Below are 21539 nucleotides of genomic sequence, written 5' to 3' on the forward strand. Positions count from 1 at the left end.
TTTGCTGCTCTCTTTTTCATTGTTACTTCTTTAAGTTAAACCTTGTATTTACGTAGGATTAAGCCAATTCCAATTCAGAAATCCTTTTCAATTTTTTTTCTAAATTTCGTTTTTTCTAAATTATGTTAACTTAACGTAGGTCTAAAGAATTTTGTTATTTTATACTTCCTTTATTAATGTATGTATTATAAATAAATCTGCTTTAAACAGTTATGTAGGTACTGCAAAAATGTCACGTAGTAAGAAAATAAACTTAATCGTGTTACATCAAATTTTTAAAAATTATTTCTAAAGTTGGCCCTATTTCCCTATTTCTAAAGTTGGTCATTGGCCCTAACGCTAGAGAATTATAGTTCCCATTTTCTGTATTCTTCTTGTACTCTCCTTACATGATAATCTAGGAAATAAAATTGTAACAGTAATACAAAAGCCTTTTTTTCTTGGAAGCCGTCTGATACAAACCAACCGTTCTGCAGTCTATTGGCTTATTCTACATCTTCCATTCCTTCCTGATACCCATTCCAGGATTCTGGGAACCTGTACCAGCTTAGGACAGGTCAAGAGGATGAGTACATTAGGTATATATTTGGAGTAACTTTTTTGTCATGCGGTTTCCTGTTCACATGTGCGATTGACAAATAGATGACATCAACTGTAATAACCGGTCGATCCATCCTATCTTTATACAGGGTGTTTGGTAAAGAATGGGCCATCGTTTAACCGTAGATTCTTGAGGTTAAAATAGGTCGATTTAAGCTAACTTACCTTAGTACGAAAGTTGATAATAATCGAAATACAGGGTGCCAAAGTTAAAATTTTATTTTATTTTTTCTTGTACAGCTGGTTCCAAAAAAAAAACTGATACGACTCTTAAAGCGTATTTTGTAGAAAATTGAGCAGTGTACTTTCTTCTTCTTCTTTTTGTTTTTGGTCTCGCTGCAAGGCAATTGCCAGCACGATTTATAGGCGATCTTGATGTAGTCTGGCTCTAGGCCATATCAAAATCACTGACTATGTTCTTGTAAAAAGCTTTTGATGAGGTGTGATATAATGAATATGAGTTTAATTATATTTAATTTATTATATTTTGATGGATAAATACTTATTATTTACATACTGTCACTGTCACTGCCAAATCTTAAAATTTGTCAGATAACTTCAACCTCAAAAAATGGATGTTTGTTTGTTTATTTTATTATTTTTGTCTGTCATAATAAATATAATATAATGGCCAAATACCAAGTAGGTGGAGGCCAATAAACTGAAGAAGAAGAAGAAGAATATAATATAATGTCAGACCAACCATACACTGCTCAAAATGATCAAATCTTACTAAGAGTCGTATCAGTTTTTTTAGGAACCAGCTGTATATTTCCTAGACGTGGGACGAGAAATCTAAATTCGCCACCAAAAATGAGGTATTACCCAGAGGGCGCCACATACGCCTTGCGCTCATTTAATAGGTTCAATTTTTTTTACCACTTTAACCTTTAACTACCCGCGCATCAAGTTATAACATAACTACACGCGTGGCGTACTTTGTACGCCACAAGAAAATACACTTAAAAAAGCGGATTTGTTTAATTTTGTTTTTGAAAAAATACACTTAGTTGTTTGTTATAAACCTTATTCGGCATCAGTGAATACTTGGAGTTCCTTTTCAGTAAGCCAATTGGGATTTATAACTGGAATCATGGAATAACTGGATTCCATGATAAATAAAATTACTAATAAAAAATTTTTTTAAATGTGATTTTTTACAGGAGAAAAAGTATTGTTTACAAAGAAAAATATATTTTTTGCCATAATGACTAAAAAACAATTTAAATGTGTACTTATATTACGACTTATAGTAATATAATCCTGGGGTATATTGTCCACCACCGGAAACAACAAATAATAAAATGTAAATTACGATCTTTCCAGAACGCCGATTATAACGAAACTAAAACCAAATTGTAAAGCACATTCCAGTGATAGGTTAGAAAAATAAGCAAGGTCAAAAATTAAATTTTTAAATATATTTCCAGTAGAATTCTTATAATATGGCGTACAAAGTACGCCAGCGCGTGTAGTTAAAGGTTAAAAGTGGTTACCCACTCTACATATTTTTTGAATCAAAATTTTTATTCTGTTAATATTTTTACCTAAAAAAGGTATACTACATTCATCTCGCTAGACTCAATTTCTAGATAAACGCATTTTAAATCTGCGAGGCAATATGATTTTTTGCATAATATTGTAGGTATATAATACCCGAAAAATAATTTAAAACCATAAACATTTACAAAAATGTATCGCAAATTTCGTCAAATGGAATTTGCCATGCAATGACATAAATATGAGAACTGGGACAATTATTATTATGGTTTCAACTTTATTTTTCGGGTCTAACTACAATGATATTATGCAAACAATTATGTTGTATCGTAGATTTAAAATGCGTTGATCTCGAAAACAGTTGAGTCTAGCGAGATGAATGTAGTATACCTGTTTTAAGTAAAAATATTAAGAGAATACAAATTTTGATTCGAAAAATATATAGAGTGGGGGATAAAAGAAATTGAACGTATTAAATGAGCGCTGAAAGGCGTATGTGGCGCCCTCTGGATAATACGTCATTTTTGGTGGCGAATTTGAATTTCTCATCCCACAAAACCCCTGCTTACCAAATTTCATGTTGTAATCCCATGCCTCTCAGGAAATATTCAAGTATAAATAAAATAAAAGTTTAAGTTTGACACCCTGTATTTCGGTTATTATCAACTTTCGTACTAAGGTAAGTTGGCTTAAATCGACCTATTTTAAGCTCAGGAATCTAAGGTTAAGCTATGGCCCATTCTTTAGCAAACACCCTGTATTGCTGTTTTTTGTCCTGGAAAGTTGTTTGCGATTTTTTAACTTCTGGGTACCTACATAAAAGTCTAGGAATAATGGGTTCTTATTTTTTGTATCTACATAAGCCGACTCATTTATTTTATTTATTTTAGCCTTTGTTGTTTTACTTTTATTGTTGTAAAAAAAGGTAGTTGTGTTTTTATGTACAATGAATTTTAACTAATTTTGTTTGCCTACCAAGTACTTCTTGTTACTTTTAAATGATTATTTTCATTTTTTCAAGCTTTAACAATGTGCTGTAGTGGCGACATCTACTAGAAAATACCGATAATTAAACTGCATCCAAGCTCTCTGTAGTGAAACTGCACAGTAACTTGTAGGTGTTCACTCAGCCTATAACAGATGGCGCAAGTAATATATAATATTTTTAAATCATTGCCTCTTTGTTTTGAAGTAAATTCAACTCTTCATTGATTGTGAACTCAGCAAAATATTCTTTTACCAGAAATAAGGTCTTTTAGACAATAAATATAAAATCAATTCGCAATAATTTTAATTAAACTAAAACAATCAAACTATGTAAATGTGTATATAAATTGTGTAGGTACTTTTCAAAATATTTTAGAAAACCTTAATCTTAAGCTGATTACAATGTCATTTGTATTTGAATGGTGTGGTTAAGTTTTCGGTCCAGGTAGAAATTAATAAATTTTAATCTATTGTACTTTAAATTATACCTGCTATTCATCATGTTCAGTACTCGAAATTTAACAATAGGTACTACTCAAATACAAATGACTTGGTAACAGGATTAAGATAACGTTTCCTAAAATATCCTGAAAGGTACTATACACTATACATATCCTATATCCTATAGGTACTCTATCTACTCTTTGGCAAATTTCGATTTATGTGTAAAGGCATATAATTTTAAAATATTGAATGGGTTGCATATGTGAGTCCATATTAAATATAGTAATGAAACACAGACTTACTCACAATCATTTAATTATACTTTGACGACCGGTTTCGATCTCTACAATATACAGATCATCTTCAGGTCGGCGTTACAAGTAGTTAAATGCTACAATAAGAGAAAACTTGTGTTAGACCAGTGTCTGATTGAAGAGATGTTAATAGAAAGCCAAATTTAAAAATTTTTTTTATAAAATTTTTTGAAATAAAGGTTTGCAACTGTTGACATTTCAGAATATTGGTATATACAAAGTCAAACCTATGAGTAAAAATGCTCATAGGCATGTATGTGCAAATGGGTGCATACAGTTTGAATTTGTTGAAATTAAAATTTTTAACCATTAAAAAACAAAATAAACATAAACTGACTTAAATATGCTTCCAAATTCAAAGTAGTAATAATAAAAGAGATAGTAATATTGTTCTAATCTACTTACATGCCGTTACAAGGATTGCGTTGCAACTTAGTTGTTGTCATATTAGTACGTCCAAATTATGCTAATTGGTTTGTTGGGATAGTGATAGGGTAAACAGACATGTTACGTAGGTTAAAACACAGTAAGATTTCGAATTTGGAATGGATCCTGAAGGAAAATGCGTATGTGAAACGGGTGATGTTTTGTTCGAATGGAGAAAGACAATGCTCCAGGAGTTGCGTATTAATTGTAGCAAAGTATGAAATGTTATTCTAGGCTCTTGTACAAATGTGATGGTCTTAGCTCGTAGATGTTATACGATGCGGGCAGAGGTCAAAGCATAGGAAATGACAAATAGGAAAATGTTGTCATAAATTAATCTAATTTAAGATATGTTGTTCTCAGTAAATTAACTGAGGGATGTCATAAGTATAATAATATCATAATATTATGAAGTAGTAAGTGCCATACACTGTGAAACTATGAAGTGTATAGAAATTAAAGGAAAGCTAGTTAGTTAAATGAAAAAATATTATTATCAAAACATCGGTTAAGAAACTTTAAATTGAAAAATTGAAAAAGGTAAGAAATTGATAAAATTAAAGATTATTTTGTTTGAGCTATTGTATAATGGGATATGTACAAAGAAAAAGAAAGAAACGAAATATTAATGGAAGGGTGTAGGCACTTACTTGAGAATAGTTTTTAACTAAATAAATAAATTAACACATAACACATAGGGTTTAAAAGCACAAAGACATAACAATTATTGGTAAAAGATCAGGATCCATTCCAAATTCGAAATCTTACTGTGTTTTAACCTACGTAACATGTCTGTTTACCCTATCACTATCCCAACAAACCAATTAGCATAATTTGGACGTACTAATATGACAACAACTAAGTTGCAACGCAATCCTTGTAACGGCATGTAAGTAGATTAGAACAATATTACTATCTCTTTTATTATTACTACTTTGAATTTGGAAGCATATTTAAGTCAGTTTATGTTTATTTTGTTTTTTAATGGTTAAAAATTTTAATTTCAACAAATTCAAACTGTATGCACCCATTTGCACATACATGCCTATGAGCATTTTTACTCATAGGTTTGACTTTGTATATACCAATATTCTGAAATGTCAACAGTTGCAAACCTTTATTTCAAAAAATTTTATAAAAAAAATTTTTTAAATTTGGCTTTCTATTAACATCTCTTCAATCAGACACTGGTCTAACACAAGTTTTCTCTTATTGTAGCATTTAACTACTTGTAACGCCGACCTGAAGATGATCTGTATATTGTAGAGATCGAAACCGGTCGTCAAAGTATAATTAAATGATTGTGAGTAAGTCTGTGTTTCATTACTATATTTGCATATAATTTTATTCATGTAAGATACATAGGTAGATATACTTTATAAGTTTGGATGATAAACATAATGTCTGGGAGGAAACTTATGTTTTAATTTGTAGTTGTAATTAATATTATTTTCCGAATTTTTGGTTTCTTAACAGGTTCACTGTCCACAGACCACATATAGTCTGTGGACTAAAAGCACTACCAGTTCACAGACCATATTATGTCGCCTGTTCGTATATACAATTTTCAGGTTGTTTGTAAAAGTGGACGTGAGGAGAATGACCTTTATTAGACGTGAACTTGACAGAACATATCCCATATACATATTATAAATAGTGTTGGGACAAAGAGAAAAAATGTGTAATTTTATCGTAATTGCGATAAATGTAATATCGAAACTAAACACCTATATTTTATTGCGTTTTCACTTTTAGCCAACTAAAAAATGGATATGTAAGATAAAATAATATACAATATAATAAAAAGTAAATATTTATTGAAAAAGAAAAAGTATTAGTATTGAAAAAAAGTTACATGTTCAATGTACTTTTTGGAAACATTGTTGACAATACGGTTTGGTACAGATGTTGCATATTTGTCAAACTCTTTTGGCTTTATTAGTGGCAGCTGCTGATGTTTCTCCTAATTGACGAAATTCATTATAGCATCCGGCACACCTACGTCTAGTAATTTTTCCATCTTTTCTATCCAGCAGTTTAAGAAAATGCTGTACTTGTGACGTGGACGGCGTAGGTATGGCAGGTGTCTGGACAACGTTTATACTCAAAAGATTTCACAATACTCATTTGGGCCTGCAATATTGTACATTTATTTTGCTGGTTCAATTTATTGAACAGATAAACTGTATTTATGATACCCACTCCAAATAGAAAATCGACAGCAACTTTTTTGTACCAGGTCAAGGTCTTACGAATTGGTGAATAGTAGCTAGCCAATTCGTCAAAAAGATCGATACCCTTTTTCGATTATTGTATTCCAATATCATATTAGGCTTTGGACGCGGATTTTGACCTGTACTCATCGTTTGTTCATCTGCGTGACAAGTAGATATCATAAGGACGTCCTTCCATTTTAGGATCGTCACATTATTTTTTTGTGCAGCAATTTGCTCTCCTCGCTTTAACTTCTTGTTTTTGACCAATAAAGTTAAGTTTTTACGATTTTTTCTCAATGTCCCACAAAGATGAGTTTTGCGTTGAAGCAAGTATTCAGCTAATAGAACACTGGTATACCAATTATTATCTAACTTAAAAACAGAGGAATAAATCTATTTTTAAATATAGTAGGTACATAGAGACTTGCAACTTTTTGCATTGTCTTTAGGATTAGGATGACGTCTGGTAAAAAATCTACAATAAAAAAATAGGTGGAAATGCATTATTACATTTTAAAGTGTATAAAACGCATCGAAAAATGCATAAACATGTTAAAATCAGTATATTAAGGGCTAGATTTTCTTATTTCGGGGTATTTGGGGTCACTGAACACGATTTTGCAATCAGAACCGACCTCGGAAGCACCTGGCTGCCCAGGATTACTGCTAAGGTACGTCATCTAGAGTTTCGAGGGTTTGTTTTTGGCACTTAATTGATGCAAACAGACTACTCGAGATTACTGATAATGTGGAGCAGCAATGACAGAACAATTACATATCATTTAATTCATATCCATTAAATAGATCGGTGAAGGTCGTTATATCGGATCTTACACTTACACGAAATACGGAGAAATGTGATTCTCGATATGAATACCGGTACTCAAATACAAGAATAATCATAGTAATCAAAGTATCCTACTAATACTAATACAAAATATATGTACTGAGAAATGTGATTCTCGGTATGATTACCGGTAATCAAATACAAAAGTAATCAAAGTAACGAATACTTTAAACGATTACTTTATACAAAAGTAACGATTTGTAACGAATACTCAAAAGTAACTATAATCAACATCACTATTAAATATCCATGTTTCTGTACTTCCATGATTTTTAAGTTTATATAAGTTGATCCAGACTGTTCTCAGTTTTGACGTACATTTGTTTGTCTGGACTTCTACAGTTCTACATTTTCTGAGGTCGATTAAGAATAGATGCAGTTCTTACCAAAAAATGTATGCAATTACGAATTATTGATTTTATTTGGAACTGGAAAGATAGATATAATACGCAAGCAGTTACATAATTTTTCTTTATTGACATTCATTTTTAAATTAAGTACGGAACGAATACAAATTTTTAGTTTTTATCTTGTAGCAAGTTGAGATTACCCCACTGGTTTTGGGCACTGTTTTGGTAAGACACATTCTCCGGTTCTGGTGTTTCGAACGTAACCTTTGTTACACAAACATTCGTTTATACATATACGAGGACATATTCTTGTACACGGAGGAGGGTTGGGAATATCACAAGTTGCTTCTGGGCAACATGGCCTGCATCCCCAAAATTGATTTCTACTGCATCTGTCTACAAATGAAAATTAAAAATTATGTATACTTAGCTTGTTTGGATTATAGTAGGTTAATAAATGCCATGCCATAACCAATAAATACTACAAATAAAAGTTTTTTCTACTAAAAGAAAAATCTATAGCAAATTAATCAACCAAATGCAGACAGTTTCATATTAAGATTTATTAATTCTAGAATTAATCTCAGACAAGTCTATGCAAAGATGAAAGTGGACAAATAATCAGTGATCAACAGAAAGTCACAGAAACCTGAAAGCATTATTTTCAGACCCTACTTGGAACACAAGTCAATATGGAAGATGGAATGGGTACGAACCACGTAGAAAATAATGAAGTAGAAGCTCCAACCATAGATGAAGTTGTAGATGACCACCTAGTAAGTCACATCCACGAGCTTATCAAAGATATATGGCAAGAAGAGAAAATACCTCTACGACTAGAAGAAAAGTCTAGTATGCCCGATAAAAAGGAGACAAACTCCAGTGTAAGAACTACCGTGGAATTTCTCTACTATGTAGATACAGCATATAAAGTCCTCACGTACACAGATTAACACAACAGTAACGTATATTATAAACCAGCGGCTCCAACCACTTACAGAAAATATTATTGGAGAGTATCAGACGGGCTTCCGACGGAGAAGATCGACACTGGAACACATATTCACAGTCAAGCAGATTCAACTAGTTACACCAGAACATATAGTGTTACATTGTGAAAATACTATAGAAAATGAAGAACATAGAGAAATGAGAAGAAGATTAGAAAGAATTGAAATAAGAGATATATTACAAAATGAAGAATATTTTGGAATATTAAACAATCTAACAGAAATAATATCTAAAAAACAACAAGAAATTTATAATAATAGAAGAAGACAACAAATAATCCAACCTTGATGAAGTTGAGTAAGATAAAGTTAAAATAAATAAAATAAAATATAAATTCAAAAATAGATATTCACAATTATAATAATAATAATTCAATATAAAATAAATAAATAAAAATAATAATTCAATAAATAATTAAAAAAAAACTACCAACTCTCTTCTGAAAATATAGGGACTGTCTTTATAACTTGAAGGGAGTTGATAGTACCAAAAATATTTTAATAAATATATATTGTTTCTTTAAATTTGTTAAATGTAATTAATAGATTATGGCAAATTATTAATTGTAAAAATAGTTTTATATAATATATAATGTTCTTGAACTCCTAAGTGGAGCATAGAGCTTCAGTGAAAACGCGCCATCGGGTTCTATTTTGCGCTAGGGCCTTCACCTCATTCCAAGACTTTCCTTGACTTCTTATCTCGTCCATGATGGATCTTCTCCAAGTTTGTGCTGGGCGACCTCTTTTTCTATTTCCTTGGGGATTCCACTCTAGGGCATTTTTTGCAATACTGGAACTATCTTTTCGGAGTGTGTGACCTATCCACCCCCACTTTCTGTATTTTATTTCATTTTCTACCCTCTTTTGTTGGGTCAGGTGTAGCAGATCTTCGTTTCTGATGGTGTTTGGCCAGAAAATACGAACAATTCTTCGTAGACATTTGTTAACAAAGACCTGCAATTTGTCTGTAAGGTATTTTGTCACTTTCCAGGTTTCACATCCATAGAGTAGAACAGACATAACATTTGACTGGAATATTCGGATCTTTGTCCTTGTAGTATATTCTCCAGACCTCCAAACAGGGTTAAGCATGCTGAAAGCTTGTTGAGCTTTTCGTATCCTCATACGAATATCGTCTTCTGTACCTCCGCTTTCTGTTATGACACTTCCAAGGTACGTGAAGTTCTCCACATTTTCAATCTGCTTGTTGTCGATATTAAATAGCGTGTTGTTCCTTGCATTTATTCTCATCGACTTGGTTTTACCAATATTGATTTTTAAACCTATTTTATTGGCCTCAGTGGATAGTGTTTCCAATTGGTCGGCCACATCCTGGAACCTTTGTCCTAACAGGCAGATATCGTCGGCGTATTCCAGATCACTTAGGCGTGTGGTTAACGTCCATTGTATCCACTGTAAAAATAGCTTTAGTAGTTTAGTAAAAAATGTAAAAATATAAAAAAAAAATATCTGTAATCCCATCAGGAAAAAAACGACCTGGATTAGTCACTAGAGGCCAGGTCATATGTATGAACAATAAATAAAAAAAAAGTCAAGCAGATCTTGAGCATCATGGGAACACGACAGTGATGTTCACAACGTGTTTTAAGACTTCAAACAGGCATACGACTCAGTCAAAAGGAACAAACTATACTATATATTTGCTGAATTGGCAATACCACACAAGCTAATTAGACTCATGAAAGTCACAATGCATGAAACTCAGGCGTGTATACGAATACAAAACCATCGGACCGATTTTTTCAAAATTTTGCAGAGACTGAAGCAGGGAGATGGGCTGGCTCCAACATTATTTATCATGATACTGGAGTATGCGGTTAGGCAAATTCAAACTGGACGAGGAAACCTACTGAACAACCGAACGGTTCAACTGGCTGCTTATGCCGATGATATTAATATTATGAGTAGAACATCAACGGGAGCACAAGACACATACGCAGAGTTAAAAACGCAAACAAAAAAGCTAGGTCTGGAAATTAACACAGAAAGAACAAAAATAGTGATACAGACGAAAAGAAATATAGTCCCACACAACATTATAGATGAAGATGACATTAAAACGGTTGGAAAATTTCCATACCTGGGAATAGAAATATATGCTGACGGATCAGAAGATGGATAAATATATGGAAGAGAACAACGCAGGCAAACAGAGCTTATTTTGCCCTATCTAATATATTTCGGTCTAAAAGTGTCCACCGAAATACAAAGATGCGAATCTACAAAACCTTAATTCAACCAATAGCATGCTATGGCAGTGAAGCATGAGTCCTGAAAGAAGCATCCAAAAACAAACTCGACACATTCGAAAGGAAAATACTGAGGAGAATACTAGGACCTATGAGAAAAAACGGAATCTTTAGAAGTCGATACAACAGCGAGCTCTATCATTTTTATAAGGAAACACCCCTGTCAGACTTTGCCCCCCTGTCACCCCTGTCAAAGATTGCAATGGGCCGGACATGTGATAAGAATGTGAGAGGATATGCTACCAAAAACAGCACTGAACGCTAGAATGCACAGAAAGAGACCGGTTGGAAAGCCAAGAAAGCGCTAGGAAGACACAGTAAACAGCGACGCACAAGCCCTTTTAGGAGGTCCGTGTATGGAGAAGAGTAGCCACGGACAAACTAGGGTGGAGGCAAAATATAAAGGAGGCCAAGGCTCACTTTGGGCTGTAGTGCCGTAGAAGAAGAATACTAGAATATTAATGTAATAATTATTATTGTGTTAACTAATATCATGACTATTACTTGATCGGATATGTGCTAAGTACACTTATGCTGCTTTTATTATCTATACACACAACAGATTAAAGAATACATTGCAATCGAAATAAATGCAAAAAGTGTATTCTTTTCCTTTGCCAATGGTTGGAATAATTGAAATAGTTATTTGGCACTGCGTATTCATGTCCACTCGCGAATGTTCTTGAGACATAACGTCTGCTTCCTTCCAATTCCTCTGCGGCCGTCGATTTTATCTTTCATGCTACCTGAAGGATTCTGTACTCATCTTCTCTAAGAATAGATGCTGTTCTTACCGAAAAATGTATGTCATTACGAATGTTGAATTTAATTTAAACTGTAAAGATATAATAAGCAAGTAGTTACATAATTTCTATTTATTAACATCCATTTTTAATTGCGGAACAAATACAAACTTTAGTTTTTATCTTGTATCAAGTCGAGATTATCCTACAGGTCTTGGACACTGCCTTGGCAAAACACATTCTCCGGTTCTGGTATTTCGTACGTAACCTTCGTTACACAAGCATTCGTTTATACATATGAGAGGACATAGTCTTCTACACGGAAGAGGTTTGGGATTGTCACAAGTTGCTTCTGGGCAACATGGTCTACATCCCCAAAATTGATTTCTACTGCATCTGTCTACAAATGAAAATTAAAAACTATGTATTCTTAGCTTGTTTGGATTATAGTAGGTTAATAAATGCCATGCCATAACCAATAAATACTACATATAAAACTTTTTTCTACTAAAAGAAGAATCTATAGCAAATTAATCAACCAAATACAGACAGTTTCATATTAAGATTTATTAATTTTAGAATTAATCTCAGACAAGTCTATGCAAAGATGAAAGTGGACAAATATAATCAGTGATCAACAGAAAGTCACAGAAACCTGAAAGCATTATTTTCAAACCCTACTTGGAACACAAGTCAATATGGAAGATGGAATGGGTACGAACCACGTAGAAGAGAATGAAGTAGAAGCTCCAACCATAGTTGAAGTTTTTGAAGCTATTAAGGCCAAGAAAAACAATAAAGCCCCGGGAGTTGACCAAATATCAGCAGAACTGTATAAGGTAGGTGGCGACCACCTAGCAAGTCACATCCACGCGCTCGTCAAAGATATATGGCAAGAAGAGAAAATACCTCTACGACTGGAAGAAAAGTATAGTATGCCCGATAAAAACAAACTCCAGTGCAAGAACTACCGTGGAATTTCTCTACTATGTAGATACAGCATATAAAGTCCTCACGTATATTATAAACCAGCGGCTCCAACCACTTACAGAAAATATTATTGGAGAGTATCAGACGGGCTTCCGACGGGGAAGATCGACACTGGAATACATATTCACAGTCAAGCAGATCTTGAGCATCATGGGAACACGACAGTGATGTTCACAACGTGTTTTAAGACTTTAAACATGCATACGACTCAGTGAAAAGGAACAAACTATACTATATATTGGCTGAATTGGCATTACCACACAAGCTAATTAGACTCATTAAAGCCACAATGCATGAAACTCGGGCGTGTATACGAATACAAAACCATCAGACCGACTTTTTCAAAATTTCGCAGGGACTGAAGCAGGGAGATGGGCTGGCTCCAACATTATTTATCCTGGTACTGGAGTATGCGGTTAGGCAAATTCAAACTGCACGAGGAATCCTACTGAACAACCGAATGGTTCAACTGGCTGCTTATGCCGATGATATTAATATTATGAGTAGAACATCAACGGGAGCATAAGACACATACGCAGAGTTAAAAACGCAAACAAAAAAGCTAGGTCTGGAAATTAACACAGAAAGAACAAAAATATTGATAAGACGAAAAGAAATATAGTCCCACACAACATTATAGATGAAGATGACATTAAAACGGTTGGAAAATTTCCATACGTGGGTGTAGAAATACAGGGTGTAACAAAAATACAGGTCATAAATTAAACCACATATTCTGGGACCAAAAATAGTTCGAATGAACCTAACTTACCTTAGTACAAATATGCACACAAAAGAAGTTACAGCCCTTTGAAGTTACAAAATGAAAATCGATTTTTTTTGAATATATCGAAAACTATTAGAGGTTTTTTGTTGAAAATGGACATGTAGCATTCTTATGGAAAGAAAATCTTAAAGAAAAATTATAGTGAAATTTGTGAACCCCATAAAAATTTTATGGGGGATTCGTTCCCTTAAACCCCCCAAACTTTTGTGTTCGTTCCAAATAAATTATTATTGTGGTGCCATTAGTTGTATTCAATATTTTTAAAACTTTTTTGCCTCTTAGTATTTTTTCGATAAGGTAGTTTTTATCGAGTTGCGGCTTCTTTTTTAATATGTTTACATAAAAATTTTATGAGGGTTTTGTTCCTTTAAACCCCCCAAATGTTTGGGTACGTTCCAATTAAACTATTACTGCGGTACCATTAGTTAAACACAGTGTTTTTAAATCTTTTTTGCCTCTTTGTATTTTTTTTGATAAAGCATCTTTTATCGAGATGTGGCTTCTTTTTTAATATGGTTCAAAATATACTTAAAAATGTAAATCATAAATAAATTTTCATGTTATTACCAAGTCTCCATAACCGTACTTTACCATATACAAATATGTGGTGGATTTGATAAATATTCAAATATCTCGATAAAAACTGACTTTTGAAAAAAGTAGTAAGAGACAAAAAAGTTTTTAAAAACTTGTGTTTAACTAATGGCTTTACAATAATAATTAAATTGGAACGTACACAAAAGTTTGTGGGGGTTTAAAGGAACCAAGCCCCCATAAAATTTTTATGGGGTGTCCAAATTTCATTATAATTTTTTCTTAAAATACTACTGCTATAAGAATACCACATGTCCATTTTCAATAAAAAATATCTAATAGTTTTCGATATATTGGAAAAAATCGATGTTCATTTTGTAAATTCAAAGGGCTGTAACTTTTTTTTCGTGCACATTTGTACTAAGGTAAGTTAGGTTCAATCGAACTATTTTTGGTCTCAGAATATGTGATTAAATTTATGACCTGTATTTTTGTTACACCCTGTATATGCTGACGGATCAGAAGATGGATAAATATATGGAAGAAAACAACGCAGGCAAACAGAGCCTATTTTGCCCTATCTCATATATTTCGGTCTAAAAGTGTCCGCCGAAATACAAAGATGAGAATCTATAAAACCTTAATTCGACCAATAGCATGTTATGTCAGTGAAGCATGAGTCCTGAAAGAAGCATCCAAAAACAAACTCGACACATTCGAAAGGAAAGTACTTAGGAGAATAATACTAGGACCTGTGAGGAAAAACGGAATCTTCAGAAGTCGATACAACAGCGAGCTCTATCAACGTTATAAGGAAACATCCCTGTCAAACTTCTTTAGAATACAAAGATTGCAATGGGCCGGAGATGTGATAAGAATGTGAGAGGATAGGCTACCAAAAACAGCACTGAACGCTAGAATGCACAGAAAGAGACCGGTTGGAAAGCCAAGAAAGCGCTGGGAAGACACAGTAAACAGCGACGCACAAGCCCTTTTAGGAGGTCCGTGTATGGAAAAGAGCAGCTACAGACAAACAAGGGTGGAGGCAAAATATAAAGGAGGCCAAGGCTCACTTTGGGCTGTAGTGCCGTAGAAGAAGAAGAAGAATACTAGAATATTAATGTAATAATTATTATTGTGTTAACTAATATCATGACTCATGACTATTACTTGATCGGATATTTGCTAAGAACACTTATGGATTAATGTTATAATTCTAATATTATTATTCGTACACACAACAGATTAAAGAATACATTGCAATCGAAATAAATGCAAAAAGTGTGTTCTTCTCCTTTGCCAATGGTTGGAATAATTGAAATAGTTATTTGGCACTGCGTATTCATGTCCACTCGCGAATGTTCTTGAGACATAACGTCTGCTTCCTTCCAATTCCTCTGCGGCCGTAAATTTTATCTTTCATGATAGCTGAAGGATTCTGTACTCATCTCCTCTAAGAATAGATGCAGTTCTTACCGAAAAATGTATGTCATTACGAATGTTGAATTTAATTTAAACTGGAAAGATATAATAAGCAAGTAGTTACATAATTTCTATTTATTAACATCCATTTTTAATTGCGGAACAAATACAAATTTTAGTTTTTATCTTGTATCAAGTCGAGATTATCCCACAGGTCTTGGACACTGTCTTGGCAAGACACATTCTCCCGTTCTGGTATTTCGTACGTAACCTTGGTTACACAAGCATTCGTTTATACATATTTTAGGACATGGTCTTGTACACGGAAGAGGTTTGGGATTGTCACAAGTTGCTTCTGGGCAACATGGTCTACATCCCCAAAATTGATTTCTACTGCATCTGTCTACAAATGAAAATTTAAAAAAAATTGTATATAGTATTTTTACTACAAAAGCGATATTACGTAGGTCAAAATTTTTGACGTAAGAGAACTGTCAAAACATTAGAATGTGACTTTTCATTATTGTCATGTTTATTATAAACCATAGAGGTATATATTAACATAGAGGGAGCCTATCTTCCGCGCTTCCTGACGCTAAGATCTCATGGACTGGTTTGCTGCATCTCTTTCTAACACATTGTATTGAAAATCTATGATGACATTCAGTGTGAAGATAGGCACGGAAGAGAAGGACAACTGTAGCAGCTTTACTATGCGTAAGAGTGAGACAGCACTAATCCAAATAAAAAAGATGGTGTCGTCACTTCGCTCTGAATGACACTCTCTCTATGCTAATATATAACTCTATGTTATAAACATGGCAATAATGAAAAGTTTATAATAAACATGACAATAATGAAAAGTCACATTCTAATGTTTTGACAGTTCTCTTACGTCAAAAATTTTGACCTACGTAATATCGCTTTTGTAGTAAAAATACTATAGGTACTTAGATTGTTTAAAAGAGGAAGCTATAGCAACGTTATTAACCAAATACTAAATTTTGGTAATAAGTTTTCTTAATTGTAGAATATTGGTGAAATAATTATTATTGTGGTATCTAATACCATGAGTACTACTTGATACGTATAATATGTGCTAAGAAGGAACACTTATAGTACATTATTTGACGGTTTTTGTTGTAAATTTTAAAGAACCGTTTGGATTGACATAAAATTTGACATACGCATAGCCAACATGTCAGAGAAAAAAATTGATATTGTGCCGATGTGTGCTTTTGCCCTGGGGGTGTGTTTCACCCCTTCTTGTTCAAAATAAGTCCGAAATTCGATAAAATGCCTAATTCTAAGCAACTTTTATTCTATACAGTTTTTTCACCAAGTTAATACTTTTCGAGTTATTTGGGAGTGAATATGTTCATTTTTCAACAAAACAAACACGTTTTTACACAATTTTTCGCAAATACATAATTCAATAAGTATTTTATCGAAAAACCCGTTGTTAGCAAAAGTATAGCTTGTAAAAAAGTGAAAAAAATGGTGTATAAGTAGAAGCAGAGTTATAGCTAAAGAAAAATAGGTTCATATTCGCCAAACTTCAAATAAATATATTTTAACGTGAAATAACCAAAAACTGAAGCACTTTTTGGAAAAAACTCATTACAACTTTTTTAAAGAGTTTAAAAAGCCTTTTTTATAAAAAAATATTCTGGCATCAAATGTGAGCAAGTTACGCTCAAAATGCAGTTGGTCCGTTTTGATTTGGCATAAAAAAATCGGGAAAACCACCCCCTAATTAACAACTTAAATAGAATTAATCGTTACCGCTTCACATGTTGCTTTATTTATGTTGTGTCTATATGATCTGTAAGTTTCATCGATTCAACGTGCTTATTTTTGAAAAAAAAAAATGGTTTTAAAATAAAATTTTTAATTTTGAAAAAAATGCTCTTTTTCAAAATATGTTAAAAATTATTAGTAATACCAAAAATCTCAAGAAGTAATAAACTGTATGTTTTACTTTTCTGAATATTTTGGACTTTTTGTTTTCCTGTTAGACAAAAATCGGTTATGCTTTGGCTGTTGAAAGTTTGCATACACTCGGGATTAGTGACTCGTTCAAGCCATAAACACTTTAAAAAAGTTGAAATGAGTGTTCCCCGAAAAGTGTTCCGTTTTTTGGTTATTTCTCGATGAAATATTCGATTTGGAATTTGACGAATAAGAACCTAATTTTCAATAGCTACAACTTTGCTTGTACTGGGTCTACAGACTCAATATATGCACCATTTTTTTTCATTTTTTTATAAACTATATTTTTATTAAGAATATTTAATTCGACAAAGTACTTAATTTTTGAGTTATTTGCGAAAAACCGTCTAAAAACGTGGTTAATTTGTTTAAAAATGAACAAATTCACTCGCAAATAACTCGAAAAGTATTGACTTGGTGAAAAAACTCTGTAGTACAAAAGTTGCTTAGAATTAGTCAGTTTATCGAATTCCGAACCTATTTTGGACATATACTTTTTCACCCCCGAAAAGGGGTGAAACTCATCCCAGGGCAAAAACACACATCGGCACAATATCACTTTTTTTCTTTGACTTATTAGCTATGTGTATGCCAAATTTCATGTCAATCCAAGCGGTTCTTTAAAATTTAGAGGTTTTGCAATATTTTACCGTTAAAGAACGTACCTAGGGGAACAAGGGGCTTGTTGTAACAGGGGTAAGTAGTAACACGGCTTTTTCATAGGTTATTTGACCGTTTTTTAACTAATTTAGCTGAGTCAATCTTATTCTCTTATCGCCCTGCAAATGACATCGTCTAGCCAGCCATCCTCCGATAGTTGCAAATAGTAGTTTTGTGCACGTGCTTCATTTGGATGAGGTAATTTAAAATTTGACTCTCATAAAATTTTGGTTATCGCTATTGTTTTAAACGGAAATGAATCTTTCGGTGTTAATTTCTTTTCTAAATTTAGTTATACTTTGATGTTGCTTAACGATTTTACGATTAACAAGATATTTTTACAGTTATTTTAATAAATATACAAAAGTGTGCTACGGGGTATGTTGTAACAAAACGTTGGAGCTTGTTGTAACATGTTACAAATTGCGCTGAATCTTACTAAATTTATGATCTACAATATAAAAACGTATTATTTAGTTTAGTAATAGTCCAGAACGAGACAACATAAAAAATCAGAAAGGGCAACTCAAAGCCAGGAAGTGAAGTCTACGAGTTAGGTTCAGCGGAAATTTTAGATAATCAATGTAGCATAAAGCAAGCAAGTAAAACAGCACGGACTGTGTCATGTATCTTTATAACGATATAGAAAAAAAGAATAACAATAAGAGTCTACAAGTGGGCTGTACTAAACCAGGGATAGTTTTTACAGCCGAAGAAGAAAGTAAAATGGCTTCGTATATTCTGAAGTGCACCAAAGTATATTTGGACTAATTCCCATGAAGATGCGAAAACTGCCTTACCAATATGCTGTGAAACTCAGTGCTAAGCAACTTCCTTCTTCTTGGTATCAAAATTATACAGTTGGTCCAGATTGGGTCCAAAATTTTATGCGTAGAAATCTACATTTATATTTAAGAACACCAGAAGCCACCTTATTAAGTCGAGCAACATCTTTCAACAGGACCAACGTTGGTATTTTCTTCGAAATATTCCAAAAAATTCGAATTTTTGTAATGTTACAACCTGCCCCAATAGATGTTACAACTGGCCCCAAGCGCGGGGTAAGTTGTAACAATGCACTTTTTTTGGTAAAATGCTAGTTGATTAAAAAATAACAGTCTTCTTAACTTTTCTTCAGTTCAATTTTATTCAGAAAGAGTTAAACTAGCGTTTAGTTTTTAATTAGTGATAATTGGGAAAATAGCTGTCAAGATATATTTGATTTTATGAAAATTGTTACAACTAGCCCCTTGCTCCCCTACTATTGTGAATTAATGTAATAATTCTTATATATTGTTCGTTTGTTCGTACACAAAACAGATTAAAGAATGCATTGCAATATAAATAAATGCAAAAGTTGTATTCTTCTCCTTTCGGTACCATATTCGGCCCCCCTAACTTTGGCAATTACATTGGCGAGTTGTTCACGGTCTTCAGCTAATTGGAATAGTTATTAGGCACTGCATATTCCTGTCCACTCTCGAATGTTATTGAACCATAACATTTGCTTCCTTCCAATTCCTCTTCGACCTTCGATTTTATCCTTCATGATAAGCTGAAAGATTCTGTACAGATCTCCTCTAAGAACATGAACATGCTAATGAATGAAATTGTTCTTATTTTAATAGCTTTCAGTAACTCACGAACGGCATTTTCTCTATTTAACAAAGCTTCGTTGGTTTGCATCGCTGTCCAGTGTATTCGATGGATTCTTCTATGCAACCACATCTCAAACGCCTCTAGACGATTGATCGTGTGAGCCTTTAGAGTCCAGTTTTTCGATGCCATGTAACAACATTGACCAAATAGAGCATTTGATCATTATTTGGCATAATTTTAGGTTTTAGCTGTGATTAGTAGGTTTATTGTTAAAACTAATACAACAGATCTACTTCATTCGAATGTTGCTACGGAATAAGTGACATGTTTTACCTTAACCTCTGCAAGTAATATTTATTATCCCAGTATTTCTTCAATATAATAATTGTAGATAATTTCATCTGAGCAATACATGCGGAAGTCAAATAATAAAATGTTTAGAAAACTTACCTTCGCATTTTCCAATGTCTATACATTCACCAGATCGTTTATCTCTTATCAATCCCTTATTTTGATCACATTCACATCTTTGTTCGCATGAAAGTATACAGACTTTTGGTGCAACTGGAAATTGGTATTGGCAAGTTCGCTCCGGAAGACAAGGCGATGCGCACTCTTTAAACACTTCCAATGGTCCACACCTGCCTGTTAAACCAAAGTAGTAAAATAAGTAAAGTCTAAAATAAAGTATTGCCGTCATGGTCTTGCAATGCCGTCTTGGTGGTTTCATAAATAAAACCGACCGGCGGCGTATGCTGAGCACGACCTCTATATGCAAAGCGAGAAAAGAATTATTCTCTTGGTAGCCCGGTGAATTGCAAATTCAAGCTTAAAACAGAAAGCTATGAAGACGATGTAACGAAAACCACCAAGATGGCATTGAAAGAATTCTAAATGAATTCTTGAATAGTTTATCTTAGATATAGATGCAAGTAATGTGGGGATTGGAGGAGTATTACGTCAGATTCAAGGAGACAGAAACGAGTCTTTGGATATTTTGGTAAAGAGCTTTCAAAACCTGAGAGAAATTATTAGGTTAGAAGAGAACTTCTATAAATTATAAATATACAAACCCGAAGAAAGCGTATGTTTGTATGAAACTGATAAAGTTATTCGCTGCAAATAATATTTAACCATTTTTATATTAAAAAGTTTTTAATTTTTTTACTTACCGCATCGCTGACCTAACGTGCCTTGACACAGCAGGGCAATAAGTACTATCAATAGTTGTTGCATTCTGAGTTCTTGATGTTTATCTTGCTGGTAACGTTTCTGTATTTATATTATATTGCAAATTAAATATTTATCTGTTGATATACATAAATAAAAGAAATATGTTTTACAACTTATATTATTTTAAAAGAAAACGTTGAACTCGTAATTAAATAAAAATGTAATAAGTTTTATTGCTGATATAGCTATGGTAGGGGAGCAAAGTATGCTAAATGTGCAATCACTCGACCTATTGGGTTGTGAAGAGTAGGTCCTAATACCAAAAAAAGTTAAGTAACGTTTTACATTTTAGTGGGGACTTTCCTTTTTTAATTTAATTTTCCATTTCCAACAACTGTTTTTTTAGATTATAGTGCCATCTATCCATAATTCCAAAAAATGTCTCGATAAAAGTTACTTATTTTTACGTAAGGAATCCAAATCCGCAATAAAAAAATGCGGGCTCCCATTTAAGATTTTAAAGTAACCCTCCACCCCACTTCCGTGGGGTCGTGTTTATAGCCATTCGATAGATTTTTCAAAAATATTGTGTATTAAGTTTTTCAATCTGATGTTCATTTCGCGAAATATCGCGGGATGGGTATTTAAAATATTAAATTTACCCCCCCCCCT

The 21539-nt window shown here is 33.1% G+C and overlaps 1 protein-coding gene across 3 annotated transcripts; it reads right to left on the reverse strand.

Annotated features, from left to right (window-relative positions):
• Positions 1 to 7791: 7791 nt before the first annotated feature.
• On the reverse strand, positions 7792 to 20943 carry LOC126890478 (serine protease inhibitor swm-1-like). 3 transcript variants are annotated; one of them, XM_050659460.1, is made up of 3 exons: positions 20867 to 20943; positions 20145 to 20339; positions 7792 to 8080 (listed from the first exon to the last, which is right to left on the reverse strand). In XM_050659460.1, exons 1-3 carry the CDS (start codon positions 20928 to 20930, stop codon positions 7881 to 7883), a joined length of 459 nt encoding a protein of 152 aa, XP_050515417.1. In that variant the 5' UTR covers positions 20931 to 20943; the 3' UTR covers positions 7792 to 7880. The 3 variants fall into 3 exon arrangements, with proteins under 3 accessions (XP_050515417.1, XP_050515418.1, XP_050515416.1); XM_050659461.1 differs by lacking the exon at positions 7792 to 8080 and adding an exon at positions 11825 to 12110; XM_050659459.1 differs by lacking the exon at positions 7792 to 8080 and adding an exon at positions 15561 to 15846.
• Positions 20944 to 21539: the final 596 nt, after the last annotated feature.

Source organism: Diabrotica virgifera, chromosome 8 (assembly GCF_917563875.1).
Source record: "Diabrotica virgifera virgifera chromosome 8, PGI_DIABVI_V3a".
NCBI classification, from domain to species: Eukaryota; Metazoa; Arthropoda; class Insecta; order Coleoptera; family Chrysomelidae; genus Diabrotica; species Diabrotica virgifera.